At 35.8% G+C, this 23,005-nt stretch overlaps 1 protein-coding gene across 1 annotated transcript in view; it reads right to left on the bottom strand.

The window, feature by feature from the left end:
• Positions 1-1,402: 1,402 nt before the first annotated feature.
• The window catches only part of LOC118838198 (catenin delta-2-like), a 197,137-nt gene continuing 175,534 nt past the window's right edge, over positions 1,403-23,005 (bottom strand). Inside the window, exon 9 of the mRNA XM_036745428.1 lies at positions 1,403-1,574. Coding sequence (XP_036601323.1) covers positions 1,403-1,574 — 172 coding nt within the window. The remainder of the gene's footprint in view (positions 1,575-23,005) is intronic.

The raw sequence follows: 23,005 nt of genomic DNA, 5'->3' as shown, positions 1-23,005 counted from the left end.
AACATTTTTCCTGGATTGGTCATGAAAACAGTGTTCACTCAGCCCATGTGATGTGCTGTTGGCAGCCTGTGTTAATACGAGGTGTGGGTAAACCAAACTCCCTCTTCAACTTCCTCTTCAGTGGAAGCACAGAGGATAAAGAGGAGGAAAATCAATATCTGCTACATGGAAAATGACAAGATGGGTTACATCCAGAGTCATGCCCAAGCACATCAGTAGCAGCAGTGTGATACAGAGGAAAGAGTATTAGTTCTGAAGTCAGGAAAGCCCATTTCAGATTCAAGCTTTGCTTTTACTATTTGCGTGACCCTGAACAAGTCACTTCCTTCTCTGGGCCTCAAGTTACTCATCTGTGAAATAGTAGGATTGGACTAAATGACTTCCAAGATCACCTTTAGCTCTATATTCTAAGACACTATCAATACTCAATTGTCAACTTTTAAGCGATTTCTAGAAAAGGGCATAAGGAACTGTAGTAAACAAAAAAAAACTGTAGAGCTAAATCTTTTGGAAAACTAATATAATTTAAAAATTATATGGGAAAGGAACACATTACACAACCAACCCTAATACCACAATAGTCTTTCTATTTCCCTTTAATGAGATTAATATTTGTTGAAAACATCTAAGACTAGAAAGAAGAATAAATCTGATTCTTCTGCCTGCATAATTTATAAAGTAGCCTTCAAGATTTAGTCATTTTTAGGCACATTACCCCAAAACATTTAATTGCAAGAGTGAAAGCTGCTCCACAGGCCTAATTACATAATTCTGACTTAAGCTGTTTATGCTAAATTCAGAGTATAAAGCAAGTACAAGTAACTTACTCTGTCTTAGTGACTTTTCATCTCAAATACAACCTGACAGTAATTCAGGATTCTGACTTGACCTTATCACAATGGGCCACATCTTTGACATGTGAGCAACCAGCTAACCAAAAGTCACTTTCCATATACAAATGTCAGTGTTGGCATTCTGAAGGGATATTTTAATTTCAATATATAACCTGTGCCCAGTTACTAGAAAGGCTAGACTGGTAAAGATTATTAGATGCAATTTCAGAATTTTATTCCACAGATGTCAGGGTAGTGACGAGTCGAGGGTATACTTCCGCAATGTTGGAAGATTTTCAGTTTTAGCATGGGTGGAGAAGCAGCTTACTCCTTACCTCACACTTCTTGGGAATTTAGGGGAGATAATAGTAGAAAGCATGATGTAGTGGGTAAACTAAGATCTTGGCAACTGGTCCAATCACTTCCTGGCAAATAGAGGAAAAAGAACTGGAAGCAGTGTCAGATTTGATATTCTTGGGCTCAAAGATCACTGTGGATGGTGACTGCACCCATGAAATTAAAAGATGCTTGCTCCTTGAATGGAAACTATGGTAAATCTGAACAGTACACTAAAAAGCAGAGTCATCACTCTGCTGACAAAGGCCCCTATTGTCAAAGCTATTGTTTTTCCAGTAGCAGTGTGTGGCTGTGAGAGTTGGACTATAAGGAATGCTGAGCACCGCAGAATCAGCACTTTCAAGTTGTGGTGCTGGAGATGACTTTTGGGAGTCCCTGCTGTCCCTTGGGAAGCAAGAAGATTAAATCAATACACACTTTAAAGAAATTAACTCATACTATTCACTGAAAGGTCAAATACTGAAGCTGAAACTTAAATACTTTGGCCACATAATGAGAAGACAGGACTCATTGAAAAAAGACTCTGATGTTGGGAAAGACTGAAGGTTGAATGAAAATGTAATGGCAGAAGATGAGATGGATAGATGTCATGGAAGCAATGAACATGAACTCAGACGGACTTCAGGAGACAGTGGAAGACAGAAGAGCCTGGTGTGCTAAGGTCCATGGGGTCACAAAGAGTCACATACTACTGAACAGCAACATTGTGGTTGTTGTTGTTTGTCCTTCATTCTTGAAGAGGATCAATGATCAGGAAGGTGATGTCTTGACTTGCAAATGAATTGGATTTAAGTGAGGCAGGGCCATGAAAAATCACTAGCCTCACTCTTTCCTCTGGAGCCACCTGGGTCCAGTGGCAAGATATGGATTAGGATGATTGGAGATGGTCCTGGATGCAATGGGAGACCTTGGCCTTTTTAAGCTAAGGTCTTTCCCAGGTCTCAGTTTGTCTGAGGCAATGCCCATTCAGTGATTAAGGCTAGGTAATAAATGAGACAAAAAGTGGCCTCTTTTACCTAGTCAAAACAAAAATCAACTTGGGAGGGGAAGACCCTCAAAATTACTGGCCAAAACAACAACAATGGATAAAGGGCTGGTTTGAAGACTCAGGAAGACCTGTACTGAAGTCTGGCTCTGACACATACTGGCTAAGCAAGTCACTTAATTTTGTAATGCTCTAGGCAACTCTCTAAGACTAAAGGTTTCAGAGCAGATGCAGACCTGTATTGGTAGAGGGGAGTTTCCTCACAAGAAGTTCCCAAGACCACTGAAATCATAGGTTACCTCTTTAAAAACAAAATCAGCAAAAACTCAAACTTCATCTCCTCTGTTTCAATGGACAAGAGCTCAGGTATAACTGACAGAGGTGAAACAGGAGCATTCTATGCATAACAGATTGGTGGACAGTTCGAATGAATTGTAAAGGTAGAAGAAGGCAATTAGATATAGAGGAAGCCTTCTTAATCAGTTTAGCTGGAATATCAGTATTTTAAGGGGAGTAAATTATTTTTACAAAAAGATTGGTAAGGAAGGTTGGAGCTAAATATGGGGGGGGGCCTAAAATTCCTGGCTAGATTATATTTTATTCCAGAGGCTACAAAGAACCACAGATTGTTTTAGAGAAGGAGGATGATATGGCCATAGCTGTTCATTACATTGTTTATTTTGACAGCTATATAAAGAATAGACTAGAAAAGTGATAGTCTTGGTGAGGGGTAATGAAACACTGAACTTGCAGGGTTGCCATGCGACTATAAAGGAATTAACCCTAGAGGAGATACAACTGGCAGGGCACGAGAACTGACTTGATGTGGGATGTGAGGGAGAGGCAAGAGTCAAACACAGCTCTGAGGCCGCAATTTCAGAAGACTGGGAGGATGATAGTATCATGTTCAGATAAACATAAATTGGGAAGAGAAGCATGAGAAATTAAATTAATTTTGAATGTATAGCCTACAATTTAGCCCATTTCTTTCAACCACAGTAAACCATTTTGATACAAGTATTCCTCCAGTAATCTTGTTTCTTTGTAAATTGTAAATTATTACTACCATCATTATTTAATTTTCATGGTTGCTTGCATTGGCATATTCTGAGCTTTAGGAATTATTTTGACTGGTTGATGAACATGTTACAGATGCTATCGGCAAGATACTATAGGGATCCCAGTTATCAGGAGAGCTCATCCTACAGATTATCAGGCATCAGGCACAGGCTCAAATGCACCAATGGCATAATTACCTCATGATAAGCTTTTATTACAAACCCCTGATAACTACTCTTTGGATGCATTAAAATTGCTAAGAAAAAAGACAAAAAATAAGAATAAGACCAGCTGAACAAAACAGTCAGAAGGGAGATGAATAAATTGCTAAAGACAAAGCCCACAGTTACTCCCACAGTGCAGAATTACACTGCCATTCCTGTTGTTGTCTACTAATTTAAACCCTATAGAATTTACATAATGTATTTATATAAGACATAAATTTAAATTCATATTTAAACTTCACTATATTTTTAAAGCCATTACTGTTTTCAACCTGAGTCTGAAAAAAATAGCCCTCAGGAAATGCTTGAAGTAGAAACAGAGGACATGGGTTTGTAGAATCAGAGATTTAGAGCTGGTAAAGGATTAGAAGTAATCTAATCCAACCCTTTATTTTCTTAAAGAGGAAACTAATGCAGGTAGTAAATGTCAGAGCCAGGATTCAAATCTAGGTCTTCTGATTCCAAATCCATTGTTCTCTTAATTATTCCATGTTTGGTGATTCAAATCAGACAAAAGAAATGAGAAAGAAGAGGAAAAGGATAGGAAGAAAAGAGAGGAATGGAAAGAACGGAAGTAGCAGAAAAGAGGAAGATCGAAGGAGGTAGAAGGCTGTAAGGAGATAGAGTAAAGCGGTACACCACTGTACCCATAAGAACATAATCAGACAAGATCACATGTATTGATATCCACAGAACACTGAAGAGCCCTCAGCTATTTCTAGCTTCCTCCAGCTTCCTTTGTTTTGGACCGTAATGAAGTGTCAGGTGTAGGTGTAGCTCTCAAGTCCCTTGCCTCCAATGCAGGCTTTCCCCCATGGGCACTGCTCTGTATGCTAAACACATTTTAATTAAGAGAATTTATTCATTGTCATAGTTTTTCCTCTGCTATATCCCACCTTTTCAGTCTTCTTATACCTTCCTTCTCCACATGTACGTTTTGATCTCCTGGGGTTATCGAGAGGATAAAATGAGATATTTGTAAAGCACTTAAGTATAGTGCCTTGTGTTTAATGAATCTGTCCTTCCTTCCTCCCTCCCTCCTTCCCTTCCTTTCTCCCTCCTTCCTCCCTCCTTTCCTTCATTCCTTCCTCCTTACCTCTCTCCCTTCCTTCCTTCCTTCCTTCCTTCCCAGTTCACTCTGAAGCTCAGAGATTAGGCCACAATAGGTCCCTGCCCAAGCTCTACTTAATGGCTGTATTTTGAGCCCTCCTGGCTTAGAGTGAATGTCAATGGTAACTTTCTCTTTGGAACAGCAACCTTGAGGGTTTTCCCCTCCCAGGTTGATTTTTTTTCTTTTTTTTCTAATTAAAAGGGACATCCTTTGACTCACACTTCTTAAAGAGGCCTATTCACTGAATGGGCCTCATTCTAAGTGAGTACATGAAAAGGCTGGAGCCTAAAAGGGCCTAAACATAATAGTAAGAGTAATATGTAAAGTAATAGTAAGAGATTCTATTATTCTAGGACGTTTACCCTTAGGAAAATGAGAACAGAATAGGGTCTTCCTTAAAAATGAAGTAACGGTGATAACCAGATTTAACTCCTGTCTAGTGGGGATGATTTGCTCCCCACTGTTGCAAAGACTTATGCTATGAAAACAGTGCCTGCTCTTTCAAAACTGAAAAAGGTATTGATTACAGGAAGGATTTCCCAAGAAAAGGTCATCCAGAAAAGAAGTGAATGGTGACTATTCTGGAATGTTAACCCAAACTATATTGTAACATATTATGATTTTTTTTCCTTTTTTCACGATTCCTTTAAATGTGACTGAAACATTCCTGAGGCAATCATGGGGGCGTAGAAAATGATGATGAACATGAGTACTGGTAGTTCTGGAGAAACTTCTCCCAAGGTAAAGAAACCTTTGAGGACAAAGAAATAGAGTTTGGGGGTTACATCAATGAGACCCTCAGGCTATTCATATCTTTACTGGTTGTACCTGGATGAGCCAGACTGATTCTGTCTTAGTAATCTCTGTAATAATGGAGATCTCCAACAAGAGAAATGTATTTTCCCACAGGAAGAATTCAACTGATCTTCATCAATTCTTGTGACTCCAGGCTTTCACATCCCCCCTTCCACATTTTCTTCTTGCCATGGGGAATGGAACTAATTGGCTGTACACTCTGGGACTAAAAAGCTATAAAAACCTAATCTGTATCCAAAGGAGCTGAAGCTTCTACCAGCTTGAACAATTTAACTTAACACACTAGTAAATGTATTTTTCTATTAATTTGGCTACTCTCTTTTTGATACCCAGTCTTGCAGACTTCATGGTGGCTGAGATTCTCCTTGGACTCTCATGGAACCCTCAAGCTAGGAAACTTTTACAACTGTGGACTATGTCAATTTGTACCAGCCCTCCCACCTCCCCCACCGGTCTCTCTTTCTGTCTCTTTGTCTCTGTCTCTCTCTGTCTCTGTCTCTCTGCCACTCTCAGAAATGTCTTGGGCACACCTTGGGTCAGGTATTCCTCAATTCAGAGCATCAGAGAACCATAGAATTTGAGAGCTAGCCATCTAATCCATACAATGCACAAAACAATCCCCACTAAAACATACCTAACAGCAGATAATGAAGACTGTGCCTGAAGACCTCAAAAAAAGAAGAACTCAACATTTATCAAGGCAGCCCATTCCATTTTTAAGTAGCCCGAAGTTCATGAAATTTATACTGATAACCTAGACCAAATTTTCCTCTTTGAAACTTTGACCCCTTGCTTCTAGTTTTGTTCTTTTGGGCCAAATGGAGTAAGTCTGGTCCCTTCTCCACATGATAGCCCTTCAAATACTCAGAGACAGATACCATGCCCCCATCATTTCTTCTTTAGGCTAACCATGCACAGTTCAAATGATTCTCAAATCATAGGGATTCAAGGCTCTTCACCATTCTGTTTGTCCTCTTCTGGACACTCCCTAGATTGTCAATGTCCTTATTATATCATAGTTTCTTCTAAGGTAGACTGTTATGGGCTTTCTAATTCATCTTCTTTTTTTTTGCAAGTATTCCATTTCCAATCCTTCCAATACAGCTACCTCAGTAACTCTTCAATGGCTTTCTAGCACTTACCAAAAAATTACAAATTCCCTTCCATTACTCAAGGCCCATTCCTCTGACCCACATTTCTAGGTTTTTTTTTTCTCATATATGCTTCATGGTACAGCCAAAGTGAACCATTTACTCACAACCTCTAGATATCTGTCTGCCCTCTTCTGCATCTCTTTTTATGCTCACAATATCTGCCATGCTGGGAATGGATTTTGCCCATCTTCATCTGTTGTAATCTCTCTTCCTTTAAGGCCTAACTTGGTGCCATTTCCTCCTTCATGCCTTTGGAAGATCAAAGTGGTATCCCCCTCAAAATTTTTGCAATGCTTTGCCTGGATCTCTTCTTTACACACATAATCACCCATTGATCACCTTTTTGTGTGTGTATATTCCCATTTCCTCATTAGATAGAAAGTTCCTTGAAAGTAGTAAACTGTGTGAAATCTGTAGTATCTATCTTTATATCAGGATGACCTAGCACAGTGTTGTATATAAAAAAAAATCCTGAATAAATTTATAAAATTGATTTGGATTGTACTATCATCAATACTGGCCACCCAAAGAATCATTGCAGATGATATTCTAAGAGTAACTGATTTAGCAGATATGGTCGGATTAAAAGATTCTCAACTGTTTGTAGTAGCATTTTACTTGTTCAGTTTAGAGTCAAGGATGGGGGCAGAGCAGAGGAAAAAAATCTAGATATAATGTTCTTTGCAGGTAATCATTCACTCTCAATAGAGAACTATAAAGTTTTCTATTTCAATTATTCTTCCAAAAAGATTTTCTAGATTTATATTTGTTTTCTGAAACTGAGAAACTTTAGCTTCTAAGAATATTTTGGCCAAAATATAATCAACTAGAAGGACAAGAGTGTAGGATCTAAGATCTTGGATCAGGACTGAATGATGTCTGTTTATAGGAGAGATAAGATAATACTATTTCCTGGCATATTTGGGACATTAAGTACTGTAGAAAAATTTATTTTCAACCATATTTGTTGTTAATCCAAAAGCAAGCAAAGAGTCTTATATTTCTGTCCTAGTTTGCCCTCCTTTCTCTCTCTCTCTCTCTCTCTCTCTCTCTCTCTCTCCACATATTCCCATATTTTATTCTTTAGCCTAGATAGAATACAAAGTCCTTCAACAATTTGAAATCTATTGACTTTTCCAAAGTCCTTCAACAATTTGAAATCTATTGACTTTTCCAGTGTTCTTTCCCCTGAATCCTATATATAAATCTTCAATTTTAGCTAAGTAGATTATTTGCCATCCTTCAAGCATGTCTTACATTTTGCCACCTTCTTGTTTTCCCTCATGAATTCAGTCCACCTCAAATATCATCCCCCTTTGCATTCTTTGCCTATCAAAATCCCTTCTATTATTCAAGACCAAGTCCAAAAGCTCCCTCCTCCAAGATACTTCACCTAATTATCAAAGACAGAAAAAAAATTTCATCCAAGATGATAAAGGGATTGGTAAGCATGTTATAAAAGGATTAGTGTTTAAAAGAATGTAGAATGTTTAACCTAATTTTGCAATGACTGGCAGAGGCTATAAAGAATCATATTTTTGTTTCTTATACTGTTTACAAATATTTAGCCTATTTTAGTCTTAGAATGTGATATTTATCCAATGACCAAAGTACAAGCTATCAGAGAAAGTAATCCACATCCATATTAACACTTTCATTGTTAGTGAAAAAAAGAGAAATTAAGTTATAGATAAATGGAAGGACAGGTTATAGGTTATCTTCAAAGAGGGGAATGGGGGAACTGGCAGAGCTGGTTTTACTGCATAACCTAAAGGAGTTAGAAACAATTTCATGGGAAGTTATGCTCTCATAATCATTAGAAAACATTACCATGAAGATAATTGTAGCTTACATGTCAATTCATTGTGCGGAGGGTAAAGCAGTAAAAGAATTCCTTGAAGAATTTTTATAAGATCCTCCAAATTCAGTCAATATATATCCAGATCCTTGATAATTTCAACATAAAAGAGGCCTTGAGGAAAACTGATAAAAACTATGCTGAATAGTATGATTCAGCATCAAGAAATGAAAAAGGACAAGGTCTTGAACACTAAGAAGGATCTGCCAACTAGGTATCACAAATACTCATCAACAAAATTGTTGGATGACATTCAGCCTGATTAGCACTTTAACTGCCACTAAAAATGAAAATACCTTATTTGTTTTGTCAATTTATCAAGGAGTTAGATTAAAGTAAAAAATAGATACTAAACCAGAGGAATGAAAATGCAAAGACAAAGGCTACTGCAGTAACTCCAACGTGATCTGTTTAAAGATCCCACCAACATAAAAAAATAGAAGTTAGCTAGAAGTTCAGGCATTTACTATGATCATTTATTACAGAAGTTTAACTATCATTAGTAAAATAATTCAATATTCCAAGGAGACTGAAAGAGTCTAGGAAACGTATCCAAGCTATAAACTCTTTGTCAAATGGAGAGATCTGACTGCCAACAGCAATGCCATTGTATTATAAGTGAATTTGCAAAACATTATGAAGGAAGATCATGGAAATTTATGAGAAATATAAATTCATAAACACAAAATAGCACCTGAAGAGAAAATGAACTTGTAGATGCTTTAGCAAGGAATTCAACTAAGTCAAGGGCAAAAAGTCAATGGGAAAGGAACGACAAAAAGATGCAAAATGGAAACAGTCAGCACTTTCTTATTGTGTCCAGTGCTCATAGATGATGATTTTGGAATCTCCTCATTGGAAGATTTCTGCACCTGATATACCTGAACAAAAGATATTTGTGACTGAAGTGATCAGATGTTAAACTCCTCAGGGATAAGTTTTCAAGATATCTCAACCAGTCGAGATTTCAAAAGAATAGAAAAGTTCATAGATGTTACTTTTACCAAAAAGGTACCTAAGAAGACCTTATCAGTTTCCAACTTCTATTTTCTCATTTCTATAAAATTTCAATGGGAAAGGTCTACACACGTCAAAGTTATTCTTGATGAAAACCTTATAATGGAACAGGCAATTTGCAGATAATTTCATGCAAGAGACAATAACTTCACAATCACATAAGTGACTAAGAAATTGATTTCATTGTATTTGTTGAAATCAAGGACATTTTACTGTGTAGAATGAAACATTGAAAGTTTTTCTTCAAACAAGCTCTCTTTCCTTGCAAATGACAATCCAATACACAGTTTTATGAGAGATGTGAATAAAGGGATAACTTCGTTATAAGAAAGACACATCATAAATTGAAAAGTCGTTAGAGGAATATAGTAGAAGCTGTTTAATTTTTATATTTGTATCTCCATTATATAGTACAGTGCCTGCTATATAGTAGGTGCCTAATAAATGCCTGTTGATTGATTGATTATATAAATTTACACAGTCATGTTCATATTCATTCAAGAAGCACTTATGTGCAACATCCTAAAAGCACCCCGAAGGGGAAAGTAATTACCAAACAGTAGGGATTAAGGTAAAGTGGAAATCCAATTTTCACTGTTGGAGATACATTTTTCAATAAGGCATAATCCTTTCTTTTTCAGAAATTATAGTCTAGTAGGGAAATCAGACAGAAACAAACCCAGATAAATATAATGCATAGTTTTACACGGAAAATTATTTTTAAAAAAGGAACAATGCAAAATCTGAGGAAGAAGACTGAGCAACAAGACAAGACTGCCAAAAGAGATTACAGCTTTTTTCAGAGATTTCTGAGTAGCAACACCAAGTGAATCATAAAAGATGGAGTCAGATTGACTCAGGGCAAAGAATGAGATACTACTTTTGGGACAAAGCCAATGTGGGAATTTGTATTGCTTGATGATGTGTATTTGTTTTCTTTTCCTTTTTTCTCTTTTCCCTAAATGAGAAGAGAAGGTAGGAGAGAAAGAAATTTGTTAATTGGAAAATAAAGTGAATTTAATCTTAAAAATAAAATAGGGGATCATTGTGGAGGATATCACAGGCAGAATTCAATTAATGGTGAAGTTCTTCTAATACTCTTATTTTCTACTGGCAATGTCCCAATTGCACTGAGCCCTGAAACACTACATAACCTTTTAAATGAAATTCATAATGAATCATATGAGACCAACCTTATTATCAACACAAGAAAATAAACTAGGAGAAAAAAATATATTGCCAATATAACATGCATCTAGATAGACAATTTAATTAGTCCACTGATATCTAAGTATTGGTAAGGCACCACAGACTGGAACTGAATTCATATGAGAATTGAATTGGAAGAAATCAGACTGCACATTTGGGAAACTATATAGGATATCCAATTTTACCAACCTGCCAGCAACACAAAAGTCCATGTTTTAATAATGATATTCTTCCTATGATGATATATTGCTATGAATCATGACCACAGAACAACCAAACTTGTAGAGGTGAGCCAAAGGGCAACATGAAGATGCCAACCAGGTGTAACTAGGCCCTCAGTGGGTAGATAACATCTCATCCTCTTATAATAATCAGTTTATCCTGGGGCAGATCTGTGATTATAATGAAAATTTTCATTTTACTTTAAATAAATTAGAAACATTCTCTGTTTCTCATTAACAACAATGCGGGAAGATGAGCAAAGCAATACACTCTAATAAGTCCTATATTATAAGACATGATTTAGGATGTTCTATGTTTGAAGCTTGCTTCCCAGAACCTTAAACTTAGAAAAGAAATATTCTGTTTCTTTAATAATTCTGTCGAAATAACTATTATTCTCAGGTTCTTTCATGTTGCATTTGTCAACCGTAGTCTATTTTCAACTTCAATTTTGCTTTTGCTCAGACTTGAAAAGAGGTAAGTCAAATTTTGTTTGTGTAATTGTGTCTACTTTCTCTGAAGAATAAGAGGATATTAAATTTTTCCCCTCAAAGCAATGTTAAAAAAAAGAAACAAACACAAAAAATACAGAAAATATAACATGTTGGAAGTAAAACTACTTAAATGGGGGAAAATACAATTAGCCATCCTTTAGAATCAAATTCATGTTTTTGGTAACTCGATCTAAACACTATATAAAATCAGAATCTGGTCGCTCAGCTTGTGGAAAATTGGCTTATTGTTTAATAAAACATGACCATGAAAGGTGATATAGTATAATGCTTAGAGAGCTGGCCTCAAATCAGGAATATCTGGGATCAAGTCCTTCTTCTGACGCATACTGGTAGTTTGACCCTGGGGAAGTCTCTCAACCTATCAATGCTTCAGGTAATTTTAAGATAAGCTACAATGGAAGGTGCCAACCTGTTTTGATAGAAGGAGTTAATTCACTGGGGAATTTCCTATGTCAATCAAATAACAGGGGAAGTCCAAAAACAAAATATGGAAATTTAAAATAGACATAATTACTATTAAATCTAATACAGAGAGGAAAATAGAAAGACAGCACAGTTAAGAAAAGAAAATTCTGTTGCATTGTATCTATTAAAAAAGAAGTTTAAGCAGAATTCTGTTATATGCCAAGGCAATTTCTTGAAGTTACATCAGTATACTAATATTCAACATGCAAATATTCATTCAACACCCTTTTAAAAAGTCTGCAATATGCACAGTCTTCTAGTGAGTGCTAGGTAAATTTTTTTTCTTTCTTCCTTCTTTTGGGGAGTGGTGGGGAGTAAGACAGGGTCCTTAACCTTTATGGAACCTTTATTTTTATCATGGAATAAAATAATATCCAGATGACTATAATGCATATTTTGCAGTAATTGCTTTGGAGACATGCAAAACAACATGTCATGTGTAGCCTGAAGGTGAAATGAATTATCAAGGACTGGGAGCTAAGGTTTCATGGAGGAAGTAGTATTTGAGGGATTTTAAGGGATGAGTAGAAAACCAGTAGGTATATAGATACACATATAATCCTTTAAGTATGTAATCATATTTTATTATTTTTTTCTGAGTAAGGTAAATAAACAATTTAAATACTGCATACATAATTGAATGATGTTATGTCAGACAACTAAAAGAACCAAGAAATGTAATTCTCTTTAACCGATGTTATTTCTTTCCACACATGGGGAAAAGGTTCAATACATCTAGAATAATGTAGTGAGTTGGGAAGTTTTGTAGGGAAGGGGACAAGCACCTAGTATGTGTCAGGCACCATGTTAAATGCTTTACAATATAATCCTATTTGATCTTGACAATAGCCCTGGGGGGTAGGTACTATTATGATCCCCATTTTACAGCTGAGGAAACAGAGGAAGACAAAGGTTAAGTGACTTGCACAGGGTCACATGTTTGAATTCAGACTTAAATTCAGGTCTTCTTGACTCCAGACCCAGAGTTCTACATATTGTGCCACTTGCTTGCAGTTCTGTGGCTTTTGGCTAACATAGTTGTTGGTCCTTTACTTTATAAGGTATCATGTTAAATTTTTCTTTCCAAACACCTCACAGGAGTGTTCTAACATAAAAGGTGTCCCAAAAGTCTTAGTGCAGTTTTAAAGTTTTGATAGTTTAAAAGGTATTAATAGTTTTATATATGTGTATATATGCATATATACACACGTATACATACATATATATATATATATATCTATATCTACATAGATATATCTATAATCTATCTATCTATCAGGCCAAATTAAGAGTTTACTACTGAATGTAAGATTTCAAATATCAGGAGTTAGCTCATAGAAAACATGAAAATCATAGTCTTTGTAACTAAATCAGATGTTAGCTTATTCTCTAGCTTGTAGGAAATGAATGGTGGTCAGAGTAAGCAAGAACAGAACTGAACACTTCTCTCTTTTAACCTCCATCTTACAAAGGAAAGTTAACATTTTTTCCTCCTCCCCATTAAAATTTACTTAGACATATTACTCAGGAAAAGACATCGTAAAACTTGCTTTTGCTCAAATTTCTGTCATGATAGAGGTGTTTCAGAGAGACGTTTATTTTTAGAGTGTTTTTAAAATGCTGTTTTCTGAAGTATAATTGCATTCTTCCTAAGAAGGCAGCCTGAGTAACTTGTTACTGGTGTGACAGCTACCTAATGCAAGAATCTTTTTATCTTATCTCACACCAAAGGAGGTTCACAATTTCCCATTGCTTCTTTCTTTCTTTACAAATTCCCTACCCTGATTGAAGAGATAGAAAGGGAGGTTCTAAGACTATGTTAAATATTCTCATCTGTGTTTAAAGAATTTTAAAAATAATACTCATTTCAACATTTAGGTATGCCAAAAAATCCAAATAAAAAGAAAATGAACATGGCTTCTCTAAGAAACTGAAATCTTTGAGGCCAATGAACAATACCTCAGACTTTCACAATCATCAAGGACTCAGATATCAGGCCTCTCATCCCCTGGGCCCATCCTTGGGACCAAAGAATCAGTTCTAGGGAAGATAAGAATATCAGTAATGCCTCAGTTCTCCATTATTTTGGAATAAAGGACTTGGTGTAGAGCATTCTTGTTTACTAGGAAGAGTAAGAAAAACAATGTACTTAAGCTCTCTATAACCTTCAAGGACCCAGAAAACCAGATGACTCCTCACTGGTGAATTGACACCATTTAAGAAGAACATCCATTACATCAGTCCTCAATTACCTCTGAACCCATCTGAACTATCATTGGTAACAGGCAGTTTTGGGGAAATGAACAAGGTGTAATCCCTCCATATCTCTTCCACTACTACTAATCCAGGGCCTTTTAATTTTTTCTAAAAGGAATAAAAACATACAGCTCAGTTATGTCACAATATTTGAGATATCACCGTAGAGAAAAGAGGACCTTATTAGGAATAAAGAGACCTGAGGAATGCTTGGTCTGTCGCTAACCAGTTATGTAATCTTTGAAAAGTCACTTCCTTGATATAGGCTTTAGTTTCCTCATCTGAAAGAGGAAAAATTTCTTTCCTCTTTTCTAAGATTTCTTCCAGGTCTAAAAGTCATGAATTTATTTACAATAATTCTAGGAGTACATGGAAAACTTTGGTAAAGGTGGTCCAATGAGATACATCATAGGGATAGGATTTAAGGGAGTGGATAGTAGGTGGAAGCCATAGGTAGGTGATTTGATTGGCGGATGTGTCCACACACAACCAAACACAATTAACATAGGGGTTGGAACTTAGGGGTCATGAGACCAATTCACTTGAGAGCCTAAAAAAGCAGAACTGGCAGTTTGGCTAAATAATACAGTGCCATTTGTGTTTGGGTAATAGTCGTTACACACAAACACACTAACTGCCCCACTCCCACACACACATCATAAATTTTACTATTTTAGCCCTGCTAATCAACAAGGTCTGGATCCTGATTCACAATATGCTGTCCTCTCTTTTGTCTCCTCTCTGCCAAAAAAAACCCCAATTTAGGAGGATAAAAAAGTCCTCAGTGAATTCATACTTTAAGAGTTGCTAAAGACACAGCCACATCTGGTTTTATCATTAAGGGGCTTGGGTTCAGATCCTGAATGTCCTACTTGCTATTTGTGTGGGCTAGTTGCTTAAGCTCTTTGAGCCTCAATTTCCTCATCTGCAAAATGATAGGGTTTGAATCTGGATCTCTGAGGTCATTTTCACATCTAAATCTATGATCAACGAGCTTATCCATATCATCTTCAACAAACTTTATTAGCATAATTTTTTGGCTTCAGTTTTAACAGAAACATTCTAAATTAGATGTCTTATGAAAATTCTGGTTTATATTGACCACAGGAATATTAAGAAATTGCAGCTGGTATTTCTTATCTATATAAGAATATAAGGAATCCTTAGTTCTACAGCCCATCACCTTAAAAACCAGTTTAGTATTAAAAAAAGGTCCTCTCACAGAGATGGCTCAGGACAAACATCACTCCTTTTGCAAAGTACATTCATGATTCAGAAGCTTGGTTATGCTTTCATTTTCATCTTACTTAAAATCTAGTTTATTTTTAAGGAGAGATTGAATACCTTGTGAATTTGCTCAGCTGACTGAAAAAATGGTTTATTTCTCAAAAAAACAGATTAAGGCATTTCTAATAGGTCAGGCTATAGTCAAGTACCTTTTGATGAGAATCATGTTACTAATAATCTACATGCATATTAAATTAAAAATTCTTATGCTCCCCTCTCCAAAATATTAGTTCATTGACACTTTTTGTCTGATTATAAGTGATGGGGCTAGGGACAAGCTCTATGATTTCAGTGGTATAGGGAAATCCTTGGTGAGGAAATTTTCTCTACCAAACTGGGTCAGCACCTTCTCTGGAACTTAGACTCTTAGAAAGTTGCCTAGAACACCAAAAAGTAAGCTGATTTGTTTAGATTCATACATCCAATATGTGTCAGAGGCATGACTATAAGCTAGGCCTTCCTCACTTTGAGGCTAGCTCATTATTCACCATGCCAAATGACCTCTCTTGATTATAAGCAGGCTTTCAAATAAGTTCTCTGTGAAAAGCATATACTATAACCTCATGGAAATTCTCACTGTGATTTCTATTTATTGCTGTTAAAGTATAGGATAGGATCACTTTCATAAATATTTTATTTGAAAAAATAACATGAACCTGCTATTTTTGGTATATGAAAACACATGGGTAATTTAGAAAAAGGTAATGTTTTCCTATAACTTCTAACCACTGATTCTAATTCTGACTTTTGGAGATCTAAAGAATATTATGAATCCTACTTTGACATAACAATCCTTCAAATATTTGAAGGGATTTCATGTAGAAGACGAATTATCCTCAAGATAAGAAAGAACTAACAATTAGACCTACTTTTAAAAAAAATGGAACAAATAGTCTTTTGAGAAAATAACCTCACTGTGTTTGAGTATTGAAATAGAAAATGGATGACCAAACAATGTTGTAAAGGAGACTCTTATGTTGACAGAGATTGGGCTTAACATCTAACACTCTTTCCAAATCTAAAATGGCAAGAAATTAAATTAAGTACTTATGTGTTGTCAAGTTAAGCATGTGCTTATTAAGCATGTGCCAGGCACTGAGCCAAGTTCTGAGAATACAGATACAAGTAAAAAGAAAGGCTTTACCCTCAAGGAGCTTATATTCTATGGGGGAAGATAATAATAAAGGTAAACTGAAAAGTGGGGGAAATGGGGGAAATTTATCCAAACAGGGACATGGTGAAGAAAATCCAGTAAGTCAAGAGTGGAACCCACAGAGAAATGAAGTCATGGCCGTCATTTTTTTTTAAACTAAGGTTATTGGAGGAAGTAGCAAAACAGGGGATGTTGCTGCAAGACCAGAGTGAACTGCAAGCAGGAAAGGATTGTTAAGAGATGGCAGAGAAAGTGTGCGGAGTCATACAATATAAAATATACTTTCTGCTTTTGCAAATTTCTATCTTGACCTCATGGTGAATCAATTCAACTCTACATGATCCAAGGGTCTTTAACTGGGATCTGGGAACTTGGTTTTCTTTCTTTAAAAAATTATCAAAAAATTACATAAATATAGAGACAACTATTTTAATAGAATTTCTTTCCTTTGTAATATGGGGTATGCTGTTTTATTAATTTAAAAACCAATTATGGGGCAGGTAGGTGGCACAGTGAGTAGAGCACTGGCCCTGGAGTCAGGAGGACCTGAGTTCAAATCTGGCCTCAGACACTTGACACACTTACTAGCTGTGTGACCTTGGACAAGTCACTTAACCCCAATTGCCCTGCCTTCCCCCTTAAAAAAAGAAATAAAAAGAAAAAAAAAACATTTTCTGAGAAGGGTTTCATAAGCTTATATCAAAGGGGTCCAGGACATACAAATTAAGAACACTGCTATACTAAAATCCCTTACTCCTTTATCTTATTACCCTTCATACCTTGCCAAACTGCTACTTTGGATTATTCCCATTGTAGACCTCCTTTGTTACTATTCACATAAATCCTGCAGTTGTGCCAATTTGATCCACTATAAATGCATGTTACATAAAATAAATTTATCCCTCGGTTGCAAATGGGCTTGCAACAAGGCAACCTTATTTATTATTACCCAACCTCAATTAATTCCACAGAGGTAATTCTGAACCTTTTCACCCTTCCTCGAGCCTCCCATGGCTTTTAACACAGAATTCTTCAAGAAATCAGAAAGTATCAATACCTATTTCCTCAATTTCAGATATTCTTTCTAACATTACAATCTTATAAACAAATGCTTTCAAAAACCAGCTTAATTAGCATCTTAGGATTCGGGGATGGAGTCAAGATTGCATAATTCCCTAGGTTCCATTTTAAAGCAGTTTTTATAAAATAGTGAATGTTTCATTTTCTAGACTATAATCAAAGAATTTCCAATGATAGTATGTTCTAAGAAGAACAAGATAAGCCAATTTCCTTCCCTATAATATAAACTACTGGACCAATTCTCAAAACTATGAAGAAACATTATGCCACAAGGAACATTCCACATTTGTCAGGGAACTTAGTAAATGTAAACTTAGTCATTTCCGTAGGCTATATTTTTTCATTATGAAATAATAACAAATTTTCATTCTGGTGAGAATTATACTTTATAATGTTTCTCCATCTAAATTGTGAAAAACAAAACAAAACAAAAAACATTGCTGTTCTGGTTTCTGGAGCATATCAAGCATCAGTCAGATGTAGCCCTTAAATAATTCAGCATGTTCTAAGTTATATTACAATCATAGCAGATCCATGACTACAGATTATTGCTCTTTCTACATGAAATAGTATGCCAACGTTTATGACAGGGAGCATGGACAGGTGTACTGTATATTTAAAACTTCTATGAGATCCCAGGTTATGAAAGAGACAGATTTTAACTATATTAAACTGAATTAAAATTATCTGTAACTGCAAATCCACCAGCTTTTTACTCCTAGCATTGTTCTAGGAGAATTTATAAAATGCGTTTTTCAAATTATCTTTAAATATTTTCTTAAAATCTTCCTTGGGAAACACGAGTGGAAAGGAAAAGGAAAATCAGTTGTATTAATAAAATATTGATTAAACTCTATGAGATGCAATAGCTTTTGTTACATATGCTCCTTATGATAAGTTATTCCATTCACCCTATTGTTTATTAACATTTCCATAGCATGCTCAGCTTAATTCAGGTCACCTGAAAGACATAGTACCTCTTCTCAAGAGAGAGTGAATGATGAAGAAAGTTAATAGCAATGGTTTGCTACTGTTAAAACTGCCACAGGTGTATACAGTGTGCCGCATTCTAATTGGAAGCAGATGAGCCTAATGTGCAAACACAGATGGAGGGCACAGAAGGGGCTGAGTGTATAAAACACTAGATGCTGTTTTTATGAATGATGGGGAGGGGGAGTATAATTCTCTGCTTTGGTTCTCTGTCATACTTCAGGTCAAAATGTATCCAGATGGTCCAAAAGAAGAAGAAGAAACACACACATGCAAATCTTTCCAAGAATCAGTATTGAGGATAACAGAAATTCACATGCAAGGGCTTCTGGTGCTTCAAGAGCATGAAGGAAATCTCTTCCTTTGCCTCCTTGTACAATTTCTGCTGCAGGAGCCAGTACTAGCCCAGGATGCCTGGGAGTTCCTTCTCACAAGCTGCAATGACACTTGTATTCTGAGTGTGAAGTAGCACCCCCTAGCGCCTGGCAAAATGGAATTTAGGCCTCTCCCCACCACTACCACCACCACCATCTGCACTTGCACCGATCATGAGAGAAGAGGAAGGAAACCAGGAAGTGACAAAGGCACACTGACTTGCATTTTTCAAGCAGAGAAATATCCTCACCAATTATTAGACAAAACTCTAAGACCTGGATTCCAGTATAATGCTTACTACCACTGTAACCCCAGGCAAGCCACTTCTTTCTTTAAACCTCAGTTTTTTAATTTGTGAAATGATGGTAATTTCGTTTGTACCTCCAAGGGTAGTTGTGAGGAAAGTGCTTTGTAGCCACAGAAATGTGAGTTATTATTATCACTGCTGATGAGAGGATTTATTTATCAACAAGTGAAATCAGTGTAGGAATTCAGGCTTATACTGAACAAATAACTTTAAAGTTGGGAAATTTGCCACAATTCAGAAGCTACTATATCTGGACCCGAATAATTTTCTATAATTATTGATCTAACTTAATTACTAACAACCACATTTTCTAAAGCTATCAACAGAATCTGTTTCTGAGGTAATCTAAAGGGGTTTTATTCAATATTCTGTTGTTTCTAAGACCTACTACACAAAGAAACTCTGAAATCTTGTAGATAAAACACACAGAGATGATCCAAAGGCACTACAGCAATCTAACATTCAATGCTTGTCTCATATCTTCATTTAGTAATTTTACAGGGTAGGTATATTTGTGCTTTGGAATAATGCACCTAAAACTCTGGCTTCTCATGAACTGGTAATTCAGAGTTGTTCATGATTTACTGTTCCTGTCTATTCCTGTAGCTATATGTAATTTCCAAACTGCCTTTACCACTGGGCTCCTGGAGTGATCAGTTAAGAGAAGTCTAGTCTATAAATGTACTTCTATGCAGAGCTATCCTTCAAAAATAAATAATTTAAATACAACAGAAAAAAAGTGGTTTTCAGTACAGTATAAAAATCACATAGGCCTTTAACTAGAAAGTTTAGTTTTTGAAACCTATAAAACTTAGACACTCCAGGGAAGAAAAAAAACAAATAAACTAGCCAAGTCTAAAAGAAATAAACTGAAAAGTTTTTATAATGTGCCAGAATGTGAGGAAGTATGGTGTAACAGATGTACTTACTGGCCTAGTATTCAGGAGATGTGGGTTTTGGTCTTGGTTCTGTTACTTCCTATTTGTATAACCTTGTTAAATCATTTAATATCTTTAGGCTTTTTTTTTCATAATAGAAAAAGTATCAACTAGATTTCTAAGGCCCCTCTCAGCTCTAAGACAAAAATCATGTGATTCTAAATTCTATATTGACTTTTCATCACACTTTCTAACATTATACTATATTAATTTAAATTAACATTAGAGAAAACTTTTAAATAAGAAATTTTGTACCAACCACCATCATTAAGCAATCTTCATCACTATGCTATACATGCTTTTAATAATGTTCATTCCACCTAGGTTGGACTTAAAAAAATAGAATTTAAACATACAAAAAAGATATAAAATATATACAAAGTAATGTCTTCAATGTAATTTACTTGTTCATTTTCATTTCCTAGTCCTAATCTCCTATGCTTGGTTCACTTTATTCCCAACCTTTTTTCCTTTTCCTAAATTTAATCTTGTTTTCCTATTTTCATTCTCATACATGTCCTGAAACTCTTAGGGGCCCCAGGGTTGTCCTCATTCTCTCATGTAACATCTAACTGGGTAACTCACTATTTACCAGCTTAAATGAAAACCTGCTCTTTTAAATGACACTTTAACTGTCATTACCCTCTTCCTAAATCAGGTTTGGCAAGAAGCTCCACAATGATCATTCAACTTATTCTATTCTCCAGAGTATACTCGTGAAATACTAGCCGAACACTCTAAAAATAGCAGTCTACATTAGAAACACTGTTTTATTTAACACTCTTTGTGGAAGACAGCCAGCATGGTGTAGCAGAAACGGCACTGGACAAGAGGGGCACTGGATTCACAGGGTCATAGATCTAGAGCTTAAAAGGATCTGAGAGGCTGCTGCGTCCAAGCCCCTCATTTTACATATGAGGAACTGAGACCCAGAGAAGCAACATGACTCGCCCTAGCTAGAAAATATCTGAGACAGGATTTGAATCCAGCTCTTCCTTTCTGAAAGTCCAGTACTCTATCCACTATGCCATCCTACTTACACAGTGCTTTCTTTTAACCTGGTAAGGAATTAATATTTTTTTTTTATTTTTAAAAATAATTTATTTATTTCTAGTTTTCAACATTCACTTCCATGAGATTTTGATTTCCAAATTTTCTCACCATCTCTCCCCTCCCCCCACCACAAGACAGCATCTAATTTGATATAGGCTTTCTATATATACATTCATATTGAATCTATTTTCACATTAATCATGTTGTAAAGAAGAATTAGAACCAATGGGAGATACCACAAGAAAGAAGAAACAAATAAACAAAAAAGAGAGAGAGAGAGCAAATAATATCCTTCAATCTGCATTCAGACTCCATAGTTCTTTTTCTAGATGTGGATTAATATCTTTTTTCTTTAATTTATCCATAGGTGAGTACACCAAAGGATCTGTGATATGTTCTGGTTATGCAACTAGCAATGTGGGAAGTCTTTCAATCAAAAGAAAATGCAACCTACCTATAACTTACTTATTAAGTGTCACATCCTCATCAATTCAAGAGTTTAGCATGCTCTGTTATAGTTTCTTATAGTAAATTCAATTAAAGATCTATTTATGGAGTTATTGTTAAGAGCAAGAAACTTGGGAATCGAAAAACAAACAAAAAACTATATCCTGTCCTCAAGGAGCTTACATTCTTAAGGAGTATATATGAAGGGGACTAAATAAATAAATCAGATTAAAATTTCCCTTTTGCAAAGTTCTACAACATTAGTTTTATGCAATTCGCTTCAGTATTTTATTAGGTTCAATTTGCACTTTCTATAATACTATCTTATTTAACGTTTGTTGGATGTGCCTAAGGCTAGTCTTCCTGACAATTCTTTAAACAAGGAAACAACATGATATTCACACTTTTTTTATTCTGCATAGAAATTTGCACAATATTTTCACTCTGAAAGGGTTGGCAAACTGAATTGATTACGCTAATAATGAAAAAAAGTAAGTCTCCAAAGACAGTCTTCATGTTATTCCTTGGTTCCACAAATGCCCTTTATCTATTTATTTTAAGTAGAGACAATGCACTTTAAAACTTTGATATGTGAAGTCTTATGTTTAGTAAGAAAATACTATTCATACTTAAGCAAGTAACAAGTATATTAACAAGATAATGCGAAATGACACTAAAGAAAACGGACAGGTGTTGGTTTTTTAGAAGTGTCTATACACATGTGGAAAGGAAAATTTGCAAGTCAAGACAAAAGTAAATAGTAATTTAATAAAGAAGAGATTACATAGCAAAAGTTTGCCTTATCAAGCCTAGCAGCAGCCAGTGCTCCAAGTAAATGCCAGGTTCACAGAGTATCAGAATCAAAGAGTTGGAAGGAACTTCAAAGGCCATTTATTTTAACCCTTCACTGATCCCAAATGCCCTATGCAACAACCAGTAGTCAGCCGGCTTTTATGTGAAAGTTTCTATTAAGGGTTGTTCTACTATTTCCTGAAGCAGCCCTTTTTCCTTTTGGATAGCTCAAATTTTACTTCTGCTTTTACTCTATCCTAAGTCTGCTTCTCTACCATTTCTCCTGTTTCTCCTAGTTTTGTCCTTTGAGGCCAAATAAAATATGTCTATTTCCTCTTCTCAATGCAAGCTCTTTTAAGGCTTGAAGAAATGTCCACCAAGTCCATCCCCCAAGGCTCACCAACAAATTTTTAAATATCATGTTCTCAAAGCTCTTTCTGTCCTGGGTTTAATCCTGTGTAACAACAATGTTGCTAGCAGCTGTTGTGGGGGTGAAAGACAA

Source organism: Trichosurus vulpecula, chromosome 1 (assembly GCF_011100635.1).
Source record: "Trichosurus vulpecula isolate mTriVul1 chromosome 1, mTriVul1.pri, whole genome shotgun sequence".
Lineage (NCBI taxonomy): Eukaryota > Metazoa > Chordata > Mammalia > Diprotodontia > Phalangeridae > Trichosurus > Trichosurus vulpecula.
The sequence above is the reverse complement of the archived record's forward strand: the minus strand, read 5'-3'. Positions and strand labels throughout refer to the sequence as shown.